Source organism: Montipora capricornis, chromosome 6 (genome assembly GCF_036669925.1).
Source record: "Montipora capricornis isolate CH-2021 chromosome 6, ASM3666992v2, whole genome shotgun sequence".
Taxonomy (NCBI): Eukaryota; Metazoa; Cnidaria; class Anthozoa; order Scleractinia; family Acroporidae; genus Montipora; species Montipora capricornis.
In genome coordinates this window covers 72,569,048-72,586,547 of record NC_090888.1, presented here as the reverse complement: position 1 = coordinate 72,586,547, position 17,500 = coordinate 72,569,048, and the positions used below count along the sequence as shown (strand labels likewise).

General features: G+C 39.9%; 1 protein-coding gene across 1 annotated transcript in view; it reads right to left on the bottom strand.

Moving 5' to 3' along the window:
* Nucleotides 1-12,429, bottom strand: part of LOC138054462 (uncharacterized) — a 20,030-nt gene extending 7,601 nt beyond the window's left edge. The window contains exons 1-9 of the mRNA XM_068900905.1: nt 12,148-12,429; nt 11,063-11,173; nt 10,070-10,119; nt 9,059-9,163; nt 5,576-5,640; nt 4,591-4,620; nt 3,622-3,737; nt 1,647-2,201; nt 281-550 (exon numbers count right to left, since the gene is read on the bottom strand). Of these exons, the coding sequence (XP_068757006.1) occupies nt 281-550; nt 1,647-2,201; nt 3,622-3,737; nt 4,591-4,620; nt 5,576-5,640; nt 9,059-9,163; nt 10,070-10,119; nt 11,063-11,156 (1,285 nt within the window). The 5' untranslated portion in view covers nt 11,157-11,173; nt 12,148-12,429. The remainder of the gene's footprint in view (nt 1-280; nt 551-1,646; nt 2,202-3,621; nt 3,738-4,590; nt 4,621-5,575; nt 5,641-9,058; nt 9,164-10,069; nt 10,120-11,062; nt 11,174-12,147) is intronic.
* Nucleotides 12,430-17,500: the final 5,071 nt, after the last annotated feature.

Sequence of the window (17,500 nt, the reverse complement as noted above, 5' to 3'; positions counted from 1 at the left end):
ATGGATAGAGCATCCGACCGGTGTTACGGATGGTGTTGGTTCAAATCCCCCCCCCCCCCTACCCACTACGTATACGTCTGCCCGCACCCCACGGGACCGATTTTTCAATTGATCTTTCGCCCGTTGCCAAGCAATTAGCGTATCATTGTTCTCACGGGTCCATTAAAACATCAATAGCTGCATGTAATAGCTTCATACTCTCGATTATAACGTATCCACTGGATAAAATTATATTTAGCCTTTAAACATCTGGGGCGAAATGGTTCAGACTTAAATTTACCTTTACGCCATCCACCACTGTACAGAAGCTTGCCATCTAAAGTTTTCAGAGTACCATGCCCATTAGGAATTCGCCCATAAGCTTTGCCATCATTGACGAAGTTTTCATCATTAACAGATCTACAATGTACAACATCCTCGCTGGAAGCGGCGACGTGAAAGTTACTGAAAGGATTTCGAATATAACTGCAATCCATTTTTTTCTTGAAAGTGATGTCTTCAAGGTTATATTGCACTGCTATCATGTTGACCTGAGCCTCTGGGGTTGTATCTGCAGAGAAAAACAGAAAACAACAGCAAATTCAGATGACTATCAACAAACCACCAACTAAGGTCATGCAAAAATCATTCTGAGTAGACTGAAACCACAAGCTGAGGAGATAATCAAAGAAAAACAGGCAGGTTTCAGAACAGGAAGAAGCACAACAGAACAAATTTTCAACCTTAGAATACTCTGTGAGAAATACTTGCAACACCAGCAAAACCTTTACCAAGACTTCGTGGACTTCAAGAAGGCGTTCGACAGAGTCTGGCACGCAACTTTGTGGGAAACCATGAGGCTGTATAACATCAATGCCACCCTGATAAGAACCTTAGAATGCCTCAACAAGGCAACCTGTGCAGTCTACTATGACAACAACGTAGGAGAATGGTTCCAAACCACAATTGGAGTACGCCAAGGATGTCTGCTCCTTCCGCAGACTCCTTGGCATCTCGTACAGAGATCACATAACCAACAAGGAAGTGAAAACCAGAATCGAAAACGTCATCGGGCCATATGAAGACCTCCTAACTTCAGTGAAAAGACGCAAACGGAGGTGGTTCGGGCATGGCACACGGTCATCTGGACTGGCCAATATTGTATTACAGGGAACCGTACAGAGAAAATGATGGGAATACAATATTAAAGAACGGACAGGCCTCAAATGCAACATCAAACATCACATACTGAGAAAAGCTGCGAATCGAGAGGAGTGGAGGAAGTTGGTTGTAAAATCTCCAGTGGTGTCCCAGTGGTCAGCCAGACTACGGGATAGCTAAAGGTGAAGGTGATCTACCTCTCATGTGGTACAGAGAAAAGGGCCATCAGAAACATGGAGTCGTGGCTATGTAAATTAGCCCTGCAATTGGCCTCTTCAAAAACAACAAACGATTCAACAATCAGGTCAAACCTGTCATTCAGTAGCTTTAAAGATTAGCATTTCCCTCTGAGTGGTAAGTGGAGTGTCTTGATTTGCAGGTTTCTGTAGTTGACCCAAACAATCTCTAACTGTTAATACCACAGTTGCACCAGTCTAAAAAAATTCTTTTTGAGGGGAAAATCACCTAATTAAAATTACGGGTAACCCAAAGATCAGTCAGTTCACCTTGCCCTTCCTGTGAGCCGACTGTGCTTGCAATCCCTTGGTTGGTTTCCACATCAGTGATGACTTTGTTGACGGTGAGAAGTTTGAGGAAAAGTGACCTTTGAATTCCTGCACATTGCATTAAGGCCTCTAGAGGTTCTTTAAGTTCACATAGCAGGGCACTGGAGTTGTTATTAACGCTCCTGCTGCTGAACCCTTCTTGGTTGGATGCCTTTGGTAATTTTCCTTTGGATAGACGACTACCATGAGAATCAGTCTGACCATCAGCTGAAGACGTGACATGTGACTTCAATTTGAGTAACATAAGTCTGTGAAGAGAATTCTGTATCTGCATACACTTAACAATGCTTTGAAGGAGAAAATCCATAAGCGCCTGTCTGTTTGTGTCTGTCAGGGATGATAGCGGTTCTTTCTCAGCTACAGAAGGCTGTGGTGGGATAAACACTAAAGCAGGGTCTGATTCTGAACTAAAATTGATGCTTGGTGTCGACAGAAAGCGATGATTTGGAACTTGGCTTGGGACATCACTTTTTTCTGCACTAGGAGATGTGGACACTTCAATATAAAAATAATAATTTATGATCAATAAACGCAAGCAGGAGCCCATCTGGAGCGTGCAACTTCCATACAGCATCTGTGAAACGGCGTTTTCACAAGTAGGTTTATTTTTAGACTAGCCCTTCCCGCGAATTAGGTCAAAAAACAAAGGCAGTTCCGGTTCGGTGACCCTATGACGTCAGCTTAATTTCTTGTAATTGGTCATCGGGCTCCTGTGGGAGTCTCATTCGCGGGAAATTCAATCTAAAAATATATTGGTCTTTGAAAACGCCGTTACACGAATACAGTAGAGTTGTAGGCTCCGGGTCTTGGGTTCCTGACGCAAGGAACTATTTTGTACAATAGAAATAACTTACCAAGGTGCTATAAAATGAACTGTTAGGCTTTCAAGGAGGCCATGGAAAAGAATTACAACACTGTCGATCCTTTCAGTAGGGAAACATTTTGGTATTCATCTAATACTTTTGTCAGGCGAGTCTCCAATGTTGCCATGGCAACCATACATCGAGATCTTCCTCAACACCTCTGACAATATTTCCGGTTTTTAGGTCACATTTTTTCCGGTCACCTGTTTTGATTGATCAGCTGACGCAAACAACTTAAGTAAGTATGGCGTGTGTGGCTTACAAGCATACGTTCAGTTTAAAAACCCTTTCGAGCGTCCTCAAGGATTTGTGGATTTGCATATGCTCAAAGTACAAACCCTACCCTGATCACCAACTGGAATTGTCATCGGAGCTCTACCAGGTCACGTGATCCGAAATCACATTTGTCGCATGACCCGAAAGGTCAAATGTTAAAAAGGGAAAATATGAAGCCCTGTTTTACACGGCTGATGATCCCACAGTTTAGCCAATCAAATTTTACCTACTGAATTCTGGAAGGTGACGTCACACAGAACAACTTGAACCAGAAACTCAGGAGTAAACAATATGGGTAACCATCATCTTTATAAGCATTAATTAATAAGTGAACTACGATCGTAAGGGTTAGTGTAGTCTTCAGAGTTAAGTGATTTGTGTAACGTCAGTAAATGATTGCAGAAACACTCTGGTCATTGATGTGATTGGTCAACTAACTGGAGATGTAATTGGTCGGCCGTCAGTCAAGTATAGACGTCACTGGCTGTGAAGACTGTAAGCAGCAATTGGGCCCCTTTCCATGTGTGTAGGTCTGAGGTTTGTATGTGTATTGTAAAATAGGTCTGTCAGTTGTTATTAGAGTAAGTCGGTAATTGCAAGTTGTTTGTCTGTTGCTAATGTCGTCTATACGTTGTTTGTAGGGTATGGGAAGTTGTAGGCATCATTTTGGGTAGATAAAACCTAAATACAGCTGATGTGAGCAATAGGATCTGACTCATCTCAGCTAAGAAAATATATAAAAATAATATACCGGCTTTGATAAAAATAATACTCACTTGGAATTGGGACTATCTTTTCTGGCTTTGTGTCTCTGAACAGAAGTTGGGGTTTAAGTCCTGATTCTATGCCAATGGCCACTTTCGTTCTGTTGTTAGAAGCAACCGAGCTTCTCCTATGGGTAATTACATGGTAATGCTTAAGGATGTACAAAGATCTGTCTCATTACTCAGGGGTGGATCTAGGATAAATAATGACCGGTTTCCAAAACAATAAAAGAGTTTTTAGGGGGGTCCGGGGGCATGCTCCCCCAGAAATTTGTTGGATTCTAACTCTTCAAAGTCCCCATTCCCGTGTTTCTGACCAATTCGTAAAACGTTGGAAACCAGTATGGATCCGCCCCTGAATACTAGCGATTCTCTTTAGACCAAGGCAAGGATTGCTTAAGCACACTATTTCAATACAGATTAAGAGCGGTTTTCAATTAAGTGTCGAAAGTAATTAGCCAATTACTTTGGTTTTGCATTAGTTCAATCAGTGATTGGCTCAAAGTTCTCGCGCCAGTTTTTCAACCAATCAGAAGTGAAACCAAAACCAATCGTGGCTCGCGTGTGCACATTTTCCCACACTTTGTGTTGGCTACGAGTAATTACTTCGAGTTTTGATTGGTTTACTGGATTGTCTCCGTCCTTTTTGATTGGCCAAAGTGATTACTTTGGTTTTGGTTTTACATGTACGACACTCATTTGAAAACCGCTCTAAATAACCATTAAATTCTATATTTGCCTGAAGTCAGCTATACAAAAATAATGAAACCTGATGTTACGGGAGAAAATGAGGGCAACATGGAGCATCACTGCTACATTTTTCGCTCATCAATTACAGAATATTGTAATAATGTTAAAATAATTTGATGTGATTTACTTTAAATTTATGTGGTGTACATTACTGAAATTAACAAAAAAGGCCAGACTCTTGCTTACGGTCAAGATGTCTGAATCTCACAGGATAAAGTTGCAAATCCTTACCCGAATACACTGCCCTCTGTTTGGGGACGCCTGTTGATAAATTGCATATACATATATTATATCAAGTCCAAATCAGTTTGCTACATTTTTCGTTCATAAATTTAGAATATTTAAATTATTATTGATGTTGCCTTTGATGTTGCCTATCTTCTCTTTAAAACAAATGTACAAAGAAGTGTTATACCGGTACTTTTAAATTTATGTGGTCTACATTATCAAAATATATTTATTAATATCAATGTCCAGAAACTTTGTTATTAAATAAATTTATTCTGTGTGGTATCGTTAATGGCCAAGACAAGCCACTGACAGCCTCATGAATAAGTTGCCTCACAAACTACATCTGTTTAATGAACTAGCACTGTTCATTAAATATTGGAGTCAGGCCAGATAGAAATAAAAGATGCAAAGCCAGAGATCTTGCTAATGGCTTGGCATAGACAAGAGCAACATACATCTAAAGAACTGAGCCCAATTAACACAAATTTACAGCACAGTTGTTATGGTTGTGAGGTTTGAGCAAGGGACATGACATCTGTCTAAGTATGGGCCCAACAGGCAAGCTCACTTAAACTCCAAAATTATTGAAACCCTACCAGGGTCAAAAGTGAGTACTTGTTATGCTTAACCTAGGGATGGCTCAATAGAATTGCAACAACAAAAAGTGCCTCTGTCTTAAGAATGATCGCATAGTTTTTGCTTTTTATTTTAACAGTGAAATGTTTGACCTTACCAGTTATCTGAATTTGGCTGCATGATTACCGTTTGTTGTTAATTAAAAATATCAGAAATCTGACAGTCAGCTCTAAATTTGTCTGAAATCTCTTTAAAACCCAAAGTCTAATCTTCTTTTTTCTCTATTCTCTTCAACTAAGCATTTAAATATACCTTGTAATTCCTTACATGAGAATATGGAATAAGTTTAAGAAAGTTACAGTATGTACACTTGTTCTACTAAATAAAATTGAACTGCAGCAGTACTTGCCAAACGCCTGACAGAGAGTGCTCTGGCTTTTTCAGACCCAGACTGTAGTCCTCTAAGCGTAACTCCTAAGAAATTAAAATGCACACAAGTAACTTACTTCAAGTTAACTCCATCTGGTTTCATAGACCCATAGAAAAAAATTATGAATTCATAATAAGTCCATCCAAACTTCTTTCTACAGGCTGGAGGAGAATGTCCCATGTTGAGCACAGCTCAAAACACTTTCTTCCCCCTCAATCAACCTCCGTCCCAGGGTCTCTCTTCTCTGCCTCCTTTGTAGACCCAGGGAATGAGGTGGCCCTGTGTATTGATTGTTCTGTGGGTTGCCTGTATAACCAGTGCCTGTAGTGTATTCTGGGTAGGGAATAAAGCTAAGATGGCGGACTGAAAATTTGAGTGTGTTTTCTGGAGTGTAATCCGTTTGCATTGTGGAATAGTCTGGAGTAAAGACAGTACATTGTACATTGGCGACAAGGATGTATAAAAAAGTTCTTTTCTAGCATTATGGTGGTAAATCCTATTCAACAGATGGATATTTCGGGGCTGAAGGCGGAGTTGAGTGAACAATGGCGTGTTTGGCTATGATCTTGAGGGTTCACATACTTTGCTGAAGGGAAAGCATAATTTGCAAAACCCAGCAAGGAAGAGAAACAAGATGCTCTATCGGACCGGTACTGGAGTGCAAGATATCTTCGAAAACTTGGTAATCATTCCCCTTCCCGAAGGCCAAGTGGATGATGTTTATCAACAAGCTGTACAAGCCTTGAATGCTCATTTTCATGTTCAGAAGAACACCGCCTATGAAAGACATGTTCTTTATCAGTTACACCAAGAACCTGGCGAAGATGTGGACTTGTTCGTCCTTTGACTAAGGAAACAAGCAAGGTACTGTCACAGTGGCTATGGAGATGAGAAACGTGAATTCGCTGTGAGAGACCAGTTGCTCAAGAAAGTATCGTCCCAAGAATTACAGACCCAACCTATTAAAGGTGCCAAACATACAGCTTGAAGCAGCTTTAACTACATCCTGAGGATGGAAAACGATACGATGTCAAGCAAACGTAATTGCTGGAGGAGAAGGAAAGTTGAGAGTGAATTTGGTCCAGCACAGAGAAAGCAAAGAAACATCAGGCAGGCAAGCCACACACAAGTGCTATGCATGTGGGAGGCCAGGGCATTTTTTGCTTGACAAGGTGTGTCCTGCAAGGGGCAAGACGTATGCAAAAGGTGGTAGGAAGGGGCATTGGGCAATATGTTGTAGGCATGAGGCAGATGGAAAGCAGAGCAAGTGTAGTGGGAGAGTCAGTGGGAGTAATAATCAGCAAAAAAACAGCATTAGATGCAAACCACCGCTAAGGTCCATACAGCAAATTAATCAAGTGGAATATGATAGTGGAGAGGAACCTTTTGCCTTCCAAGTAAACTTCAGTGGGGAATAGCATGTTGAAGATAACATTGTAGCAGTGAAGATCAATGGTGCCACTACTAACTTAAAGATGCTTGTTGACTCTGGGTTTACTGTAGTTGATGAGCAGCAGATTCACAGCCTTGTGAGGAGTGGCCTTAACGCAAAATTGAAAACAGAAGAGAGGAATCTTCGTGTCTAAGGAAATGGGTGTTTACCAGTCGTTGGCAAATTTGAGGATAATGTCATGGGTAGACTGTGGTGGAGACTGTTCTTGTTACGCAGGTAGAAGGATGGTGTCTTAACTAGGTAGCTCAGCTGCTAAGTGCCTACAAGTGCTCAAAGTTGGACCAGAACTTTATTCTGTTGACAGTGACATTGAAAGCATTGCAGGCCATCTTCCAAAGGTGTTCTCTGGAGTGGGCAAGCTGACTGGTCACCAACTTAAGCTACATATTGATCCCAAAGTTACACCAGTAGCACAGAAACGGAGGCGGGTACCCTACCCATTAAAAGATAAAGTTCAGCAGAAGATCAAAGAGTTACTTGATTTTGACATCATCGAGAAAGTGTCAGGCCCAACAACGTGAGTCAGCCCTGCTGTATTTGTCCCCAAGCCGATTAAAGATTAAGGTGCGGATTTGTATTGACATGAGGCACGCACATGAGGCATTTCAAAGGGAGAAATTGCCCATTTCCACAGTAAGAAATGAATGGAAGCATAGTTTTCTCCAAGTTAGACATGAACATGGGTTTTCATCAAATTGATATCACAACATTTTTAGCTGGTGATTCACTGTTTCGTTCCAAGAGGCTGAGTTCTGGTGTGAACAGTTCTCCTGAACATTGTATTAAAGCCAAACAATTGCTGACTGACCTGGGGCCACCAATATAGCTGATGGCATTGTTGTTCACGGCAAAACAACAGCGGAGCATGACAGAAATCTCATCACATTGCTACACCGTTTGCAAGAGAGGAACTTGACCCTCAATAAGGATAAGTGTGAGATGGGAAATGAGCCAGATTATCTTCATGGGACTGCTTCTAAAATTAATAAGCATTGTGTGGGACCAACAGAGGAAAAGGTCAGAGCTGTTCGTGAAACAGAGCCCCCCACTAATGTTGCCGAGCTGAGGAGTTTTCTGGGACTCATCAGTTTCAGCTCAAGGTTCCTACCAAATTTCACAACCACAGAAGAACCACTACCCAAGTTGACACGACAGGACAGCAAAAGGACGTTGGGCAAGGAGGAAAACAAAGCATTTGAGGCATTAAAGAGGCAATTGGCGAAGGCATCAATTATGCCTTTTTATGACAAAAATGCTCCAACCGAGGTGGTCACTGATGCAAGCCCAGTTGGACTTGGGGCTGTCCTTGTACAAGAGCAGCAAAAAGTGAAGAAAGCAGTTGCATTTGCCAGCCATAGCTTTAACAGCGAGGTTGAGCGTCGCTACAGCCAAACAGAAAAAGAGGCATTGGCAGTTGTTTGGGGTTGTGAGAGGTTCAGTGAGAGGGCCAGAGTCTTTCCAGCTTGTTACTGACTTTAAAGCTTTGGAGTTTATTTATGGACCAAAGTCCAAACCATCTGCCAGGGTTGAGAGATGGGTACTGTGTCTAATGGCTTTCAAGTACACCATGCGACATGACTACCTTCAGGTCAGAACATTGCTGACTGTCTATAATAGTTAGTCGTTTGACGAAGATACCCACTTCATCACAGTATAATATAACTACTATGTGATGAAATTACAGTGATTGGAAGACTGGTTATGAGAGGTATGCGGATTACTGTGCCATTGAGCCTGCGTGAGAGGGTTCTAGAGTTAGCACATGAGGGGCATCAGGGGTTTGTGAAGACCCATCATGGAATCCCTGAGACACTGCGGACAGACAATGGATCAAAGATGTACCCTACCAGATGCCAGACAAATTTAGTTTCTTATGAAAACCATTTTTCATTAAAATTAAAAGTAATATCAAAGTTAATACCAAAACAAAATTTAGCACCTTAATTAATTTGCTTTAACCCAATGGTGAAGTGAATTCAAAATGGCCTCCAGTCCAAAGCAAAACTCACCTCAATGCTCTTGCCAGAATAAATTCCCATTGCTGAGATTGTTTGAAGCAATTTAGTTCTTCTCACGAAATTAGGCAATTTCACTTTGCTCATTACAGACTCAGGCTTAAAAGAAAAAATGACTATCCATTAAAAAAGAAGAAAAAAATAAGTAAAGGAATGTACATAAATTTAACAAATTGATGTCAGTTTTTCATGCGTCTGTCCTGTTATTGACAACGAATTTCGTCATAACATTGTCAAAGTAGTCTGCAGATCCACTTGGCTATTGCCTCATGGATCCACAGCTACTTTGACAATGTTATGACACAATTCATTGTCAATAACAGGACAGATGCATGAAAAACTGACATCAATTTGTTTTTTACAATAACAAAAAGACAGAGGGGTCAAAATTAAGGCAAAACACGAGAAGAACGCGAAACAAAAATGCGAGTAACTTCAATCCGACGCAAGCAATATCACACCATCCTTGCATAAATTATAAATTTATGTGTCTGTCTGCTTATTGACAATAAAAATTAACCAATGAGCGTGCAAGAATTTTGCAATATTGTTGTTCATCCTTCGAACTGAAAGCAAATAACTTCCAAGAATTAAGCATAACTTCTTCAAAGAAGTGTTAAATGTTGTTTGAAACTGTCACCTGCCACTAAAATCAATACTGCTTTATTTACATCTTTTGAAATGATTGAGTGATAGTGAATAATTGATACATTTATAAATAACATTTTCAACTGATGGAATGGGTATAATTGCCTGAAAGTGACAGTAAACGTCTTGAAATTTGGCTATAATGGTGACAAAAGTGCAAAAAAACAAGAGAGAAAAAAGTTACTACAGACAGTTGTGTATGCATAGCAAGATTAAATTTAAAATAGAAATATAAGGAATGATGTAGGTCCCTTTATTTAATAAACACCAGACTAATAATACAAATACAGTACATGACATGAAAATTTGACTTGAATCCCCACCCCCAAATTAAATTACATGTATACATACACTTACATGGAATTTTATTGGTGTACCAGTTAGCATCCATGTGGAAAGCTGTGAAACTGTCATATGGACCAAAGGTTAGTTACTAAGGCACAATGTGTGCTATGAATTAAATGGAATTTGAATGGCAAATTAAATGGTAGAAAATGGGGACTTTCAGGGAAATGTTGTGCAAACAAAACATTTATGCAAAATGGAAGGACACAGCGGCATCAATGCGATTTCTTTTTTCCCGGGAAAGATGCTGATCCTGTGTCATGTGATTGATAAGCTTAGCTGACCACACTTTCACCTTTACCTTTGGCTCCAACTTACAGAAATGGAGTTCTGATCTATTGTTTTTTCAAGATTAGCCATCAAGCTGAGTGGGGTGAAATATTTACAAGTATTGTAACTCTTCTGCCATGAAATAATCCTTTAAGACCACTAGTGACTTATTGAAAATCATTATACAGTCTGTAAGTGTACTTCTTAGGCCCAGACGACCTCTGCAAGCTTGTTTCAATGTGGAGTATGTTACTTAAACAATGACTTTACAGGTATATGTTGTGACTGCTGACCGGTGGCTCTGTTGCGTAAGCATCGGACTACCGTGTGGAAGGCGGTGAGTTCAACCTTGACCAGACCAAGTCTCAGCCCGAAAGACTTGAGGAGATTTAGTGCTGCCTTTATAATAATTACATCTGCAAATGGTTTGACTTTCAAGTCTTCTTGGATAAGGACATAAACCGTAGGCCCTGTCTCACATTACCCTTGTTCATAAATTCTGTGTGACGTTAAAGTACAAGATTTTACACACTATTTTGGAAAAAGCACAGCATGGAGTTCCTGGTGTTGCAGTCTGGTTTGTATTTTGCAGGCCACAAATTTATTAGACAGTGTCGTAACACTATTAAGTGCTACCCTCATTAAATAATTTAAAGTGTTTACTTGCTGTTTTCTTCCTTAATTACCACACAACATCGCTGGTACATGGAGCAAGCAATATTTCTTAACACTTACATGGTGCCAGCAGTGTTTGTCCAGAATACACAAGGCCTTCCTGATTAACATCATCTTTAAAGACCACGCTTAAAGCTGTTGCCTTGGATGACATCTCATAAAATCTTTTTGCTAAAAACACAAAGCCTGATGATAAGGTTAAAGCTTCAACATTCCCCTAATCTCCCTACTTACTTTAAGGCATCAAGTTTTTAGGTCGGTTGGTGTACAACTTAACCTTTCCCAGACCCAAAAATCAATTTAAATGTCCCATCACAGATCCCCTTTCAGGCAATCCAATGGCCCTACTCCCAGAGAAATAAATACGACTAGCTTTCCAACATTAAAACTATTAAGAATCACAAAAATCAAAAGTACAAGGTGCTTCCCAATGCTTTAAGTTTCACATGCTGTGTCTTGACCACTGTGGAAATATGTCCACAAATATAACATGTAAAATGTCATGGACAAACGCAACATTATTGCAGCTACTACATAATGTGCAACCGCCAAAATCAATTTATAATGTAACATATCGGGACATTTCCTTTATTTATTTCCAACCTCCCACCATTCCTACAGGCAAGATGTGTTTTTGGGAAAACTGATCACATCAATTCAGTCTCCGTCATGTCATGCCTTGCTCAAAGAACTGAGACATGCAACTTGAAATTGAGGCTAGCATTCAAATCCTTGGCCCTAACAGATGTGTGTGTGGAGATAAAATTCCCCACCCCCAAGAAGACTAGGATCATTTATTTCCTCCCCCACCCCCAGGCAGACAAAAGCCTCAAATGCCCAGGGTATGTCCAGTAGAGAGCGTGGGGATGGACTGAGCACTAACCGCTATATGAATTACTATAATATTGCTTTTGACATTACCTTAGTCCACAATATTGATGGACAAAAGTAAATATACAATTTATCGTTACTTTCGGAATGGTCAACCTGTTGACAAGATGCATTCGAGAAATGCAACTCAAATTATACTCATGCTCAACAGCTGATTCAAATCACTAAAAGTGATAATAACTTGTGTGGTCTGCGTTTAAAGGATCTTTTCGCTATAGCTAGACAAGTATTTTTTAGGAGACTGTCATACGTACCCCTATTAAAAAACGAGTTTGCAGCTTTATTTCCAGCAGATTCTTCGCTGCAACCCTGGTAGTATGAGGCAAATGGCGAGAAACACGTATGGCCCACGAAAAAAAAACGGTTCCCTTCCGCCTACAGTCTGCAGCCCGGAAGTATGAAACAACGGGTCTCCATAAACTGTTCTTGTCCACAAGGCAAATGAACAAGTCACAACTGATAAAACCACAACAATAAAGGAAAAAAGTCACAAACCAAGGACAAAAACGGAAGTTAAGTAAAACGGGCAGGACAAATGTTACATGGACAGTTGATGAAGGTTATATGAAGCCTCACATATATCTCGGGTCAAAGTCGACCCCTTTACGCTTTTGATTGCACCATGGGTAATCATGACAACATGGCGGGAAATTCAAAGGTTTGTCTGGAAGTTCAAAAGGATAAAAAGTATTTGTGATAGTGGATACACAATTTTGCACGCTTGTATCCTCTTGTATGTTTTAAAACAGAACATATGCGTTGAGAGGTCCGGCTGGATGAGGTTGGATAGAATAGCAATTGTACAAATTATTTTATGACACAAGGTTTCTACTATTCTTGGTTTTCACGTGACGCCATCAATATTCTAAAATGTAAAATCGCAGAGCCCCCGCGTTTTCAGCTTTCTTTGGTTATTGAACATCCTGAGTACATTTCCTTTTGAAGGTTTTCACTTCGATAGCAACCTTCGTTTTTATAGTAGGGCATTTTGAAGGTCAGTGTTTTCACGCCATAGGACATCAAGATGGCCTAGAGAATGTGTCAAGTATGCTTGAAAAAAATTACTCATTCAGTGATTTTTTGCAATTTAAACTGTTGTGGTATTGTGAAAAGTGTTAATGTGAATATCTGCTAGCTCAAAAGGGCGAACGGGTCGATTTTTATAGCAGAAGTGATTTCCAGATGTTTTCATCGATTTCCAGCCCCCATTACTGTGTCCCTCTCCAGGACACAGCTATGGCATTTCTTTACTGAGCTCTGTAAATTGTGCAAAACATTTTGAAGGCTAACTTGAGTACGAAAAATCACAAAGACCTGAGACTCGGCAAAGTAGATAAGCTACTAATCTCCCGTAATATCACATTCTTGGCTGTTTTTATTTAATACTTTTGATTTTATTTTTTTGTTGCATGACAGTGAAAAGCAGCAATACATTCCTGTGTAATTCCAAAGGTATAAAATTACAGAAAATGTATGGAGAGAAAATCAGCAATGTTATAGGAATTCCAGCCAATAGATACCGAGTCCCAATCATCTCAGTTGTGAACTTGGGCTGCTATCATGTTCGGTTTATGAAGGCGAAAGTCTAGAAAAGGAATGAGGCATCGACAGTCTACTTTGCTCTGAATCCCGCCATGTTGTAATGATTACCCATGATGCAATCAAAGGCGTAAAGGAGTCTATTTCTGGTCAACATTACATCCGGGAGGACTTTGCCTTCCTGTTTTGTTTTGAATGTTTACACGCACGTTCTTTCCAGTCAGCGCGCGCAAATAACTTCAAATTCAAATTTTCATTATGTCACGCGCACAATTTACAGTTGCTTTTTATCCACTGATGAAGAGGCAACAGCCTCGAAACGTACGGCAATTTACATATTTTTCGCGCAATAATGAGCGATCTTTTTACAGTCTGAGACAAAGAAGAGAATCGTCAAATCTACACCGCAAAGGATTCCCCGTGGGGGGGGGGGGGGGGAGAAGGACTCCCATATAGAAAGGGGAGGGATGCTTATCGTCTCGCTAAGGGGTGTAAATTTCGGATTTTGGTCTCACTTAGGGTGTTCTGGGCAAAACGCCATCATGTGTAGCCGTGAAGGTCTCCTTTAGGATTGCGCGCGAAGAAATATAAAAGTGCATATTTACTTTGGGGTGAAAAAAAGCCTGGGCCACGCCCAGATTGGTCTCCTTTAGGGGGTTAATTTAAAATTTCCGACGAGCATCCCTCCCCTTTCTATATGGAAGTCCCCCCCGGGCTCGGACCACTTGTGACATCGACTAGCCTCCGAGCAAAATCTCTCGGGAGGTGGGGGGTAACGAATTTTGAGGCTTCCTCCCAATACCGTCAACCGTCAAAGTCGCCATATTTTTACCGTCAACCGTCAAATGGGCAAGCCAATATTAGCCGTCAAATGTCTCAGATATCCTTAACAAAGCTTAAATAGGGTCATGTTAACCTGTTTATAAATTATTGACGGTTTTCATATATCACAGAAATACATTTATGTGCCAAGTCCTGTCTGAACTTCTTATGTTCCAGTCCTCAGTCTTCTAGTCTCGGAAAAACCGGTTAGAGACAGAACTGACTTCCGTTTGTTATCGCTTCGGGTGACATAAAAACGTCAGTCATCATGAGTCACTTCGCATGACCCTGCCGATGGTCCGAGGCGTAGACAGGCCAAACACGACGACTATTGGTCACTAAGATACGAAATTGAATAAAGACCCTAAGAGTTTTGCTCTAAAGAGCTCATCTTTCAAGGATCTCCCTTTTCTATACGAAATATGGAGAGGATTTTTAGAAATTCTTTCTCAGCAAGGCCTAGTTTTGTAGAAGCTGAAAGTTGGTGGTTAAAATCAGTTTGAGATTAGGCACTGATGGGTGATGTTGTGTAACAAATGGCAAAATCTTTTTGCGCGCTTTTTGTTCATCTTTTAAAGTCGACATTCTTCAGATATGGACATGTTCACAAGGTTATCTGGATAACCCTTATGGCATAATCTGTTTGAATCGTGGGATGTTTTTTTTTTAATTTGGGCTTCACCTTAGTCTGATGATCGCTTCGGCGTGAAACCCATGAGGAACTAGACTAAATATAGTCCCGTATCCTGCTTGTGTATCTAAGAATGGTATTTTTCCTCTATCTGCAATGTCAGCTTTGAATTTATAGTTGGATAGCTATTTGCTAGCTCTGCGAAATTGTTTATTTATTCTTTCGTTATGCTCCACAGAAAAAGATCTATGTCGTCGATGCATCTTTTCCAAAGAAGTGGTCTGTATGAACTTAGTTTGATTATATCTGTTTCAACCGCAGCCATGAAAATGTTGGCAAAAGATACTGCAATTCTTGGACCCATAGTGGTTCCGTGCATTTTAAGGTAGTTTTCCCTGTTACTCAAGAAATACTTTTCTTTCAAGATAAGGCTCCGTGACAAGGCTTTGAGGAAGTGAGTAGTATATAGATATCGGAGGACATTTGATCACAAAGGTGATGTAATAGAAACTAGGCCATTTCCGAGTTCATGTCTGCCTCCTCTTCAAAGCGAGTCTAAGAGCGAAGTTTTTCTTATATGAAAATTAATTTTGACTCGCTTTGAAGGACCTCTTGAAGAGGTCAGCATGCAGCTATTACAACGGCTCTCGGGATTGGTTGAGAAAACAATGGACACAAAGAACGATACAAAAGAAACAATGGACCCTAACTCTAAAAACAATAGACCTGCGTCCTAAAGGGGATCCAATGAAATTAGAGGTTCTAAAGAGCTGCGTCCTATCTCTGAAGAGGAGGCAGACATGAACTCGGAAATAGACACATAGTGGAAGACCAAAAACCGCATTTTAATGCACAAATTGTAGGACTAATTGGATTATTCAAATGTGGTCAAAATGATGTCGTTTTATTTAAAATTACAGCCAAATTTGCCCTTTAATTTCGTCTTATAAACGTCATTCAAAAAAATAAAATAAAATAACCGTCATATGATCTCAAATTTAACCGTCAAAACGGCTTATTTTTAACCTTTACCGTGACCAGACCTAATCTAAACCATTGAAAAAATGCAACATAATTAACTTCATTACCTGAGATGAATGATCATCCTCGCACCATATAAAATCCCCTTAAACATTAGAAAGGCACACATTAAGATCCATGTTTATGCATGTATATAAGCACTTTGATAAAGTTAAGTGATAAAAAACGGCACGATCACTCAAAGGGATATTATAAGTACGAGCGACGTTTTGAAAGTTCTCGAAATTGGACTTACATGAAGTCTCGTCTAATTTGAGAATTTCAATTTTCAAAAGAAAACGTGTAACAAGGAGACCTTTTTGTATAGAAACACCAAATGCGTCATCATCGTCACCATCATCAGAACTTTATTTCATCATGGAGTCCATTTCACTAAGAAGTGCTCTCCCATGGAGCCGTGTTTTACAAATACGATTACTAATAAAAATAGTAGAATAGCAGACTATGATTAAAAATCTAATTTACCTAAATGCTAAAAATGTAATTTACTTACAACTTTAATCTACTTAAAAAGTCTTACAGCATAACCTAATCCATTGTCGGATTTAACATTATAACGATTAAATAATTAATTAATGCAGGGCATCAAGTGAGTTCAGTTATGACAAACGTTAATTCTACTAGGGAAACTTCTCATCCAGGTTTCATTACTCTTGTTTGCACTGTCACTTCTTACGCTTTCTTTACACTTTACACGTCGTCTCCCTTAAAAGTAGTAAAACTTTTGTCGGGTCATAATGAATTTGATTTTACCACTCTTAGGCGTATGCGAGTGGCTACCATAAAAAATTGGGACTCTACAGTGTGTAAATGGGAAGAAATTGTACTGCTCTCGGCTAATCGGAGTCGAATAATAGCTCACTTTCGATATATTAAAATTCAGTCCCAAACAAAAGGCATCATCTCGAGGTTCTGGGGAGTAAACTCATACAAATCCTTGTACTTATTCCCCAGAGCCTCGAGATGATGCCTTTTGTCTAGGACTGAATCCTACGGTGCGTTCGATTGATGGTATTCCGGAATATGAATACATGGAATAGAAGTTAGAAATCCTTCTTTTTTAAGGAGATTAACAATAAAATTGTCAAACACCTGCTAAAATGCTATTTTAAACATATTTTTATTATCCTTGTTTCTTCAAAACGCCAGACATACCGTTTTAAATCCTCACTCCACGCATTCTTATTCCGGAATACCGTCAATCGAACGCACCCTTAATATATCGAAAGTGGGCTATTGAGTCGATGAATCAATATTAGAAATATAATAATAATAATAATAATAATAATAATAATAATAATAATAATAATGATAATTAGCAGGATGTCCTGCTTTAGCACAGTCCAAGTACTTGGAGCGACACAACGCTGCACTTAAGGTGTTGTTCTTTGAGGTGTGTAAAGACCTGCAGCTAGTGGACTCAGTACCACCATGGTACTCGTTAGTGGGACCCAAACCAGTGTACGAATCTCCGGAAGCTCAAGCTTACTGGGATGTACCAGTGTATGCCGAACAAAGCTATGTCAAGGCCAACAGAGTGGACGTCAGATTTGTGGATCACAGGAGGAAACGAG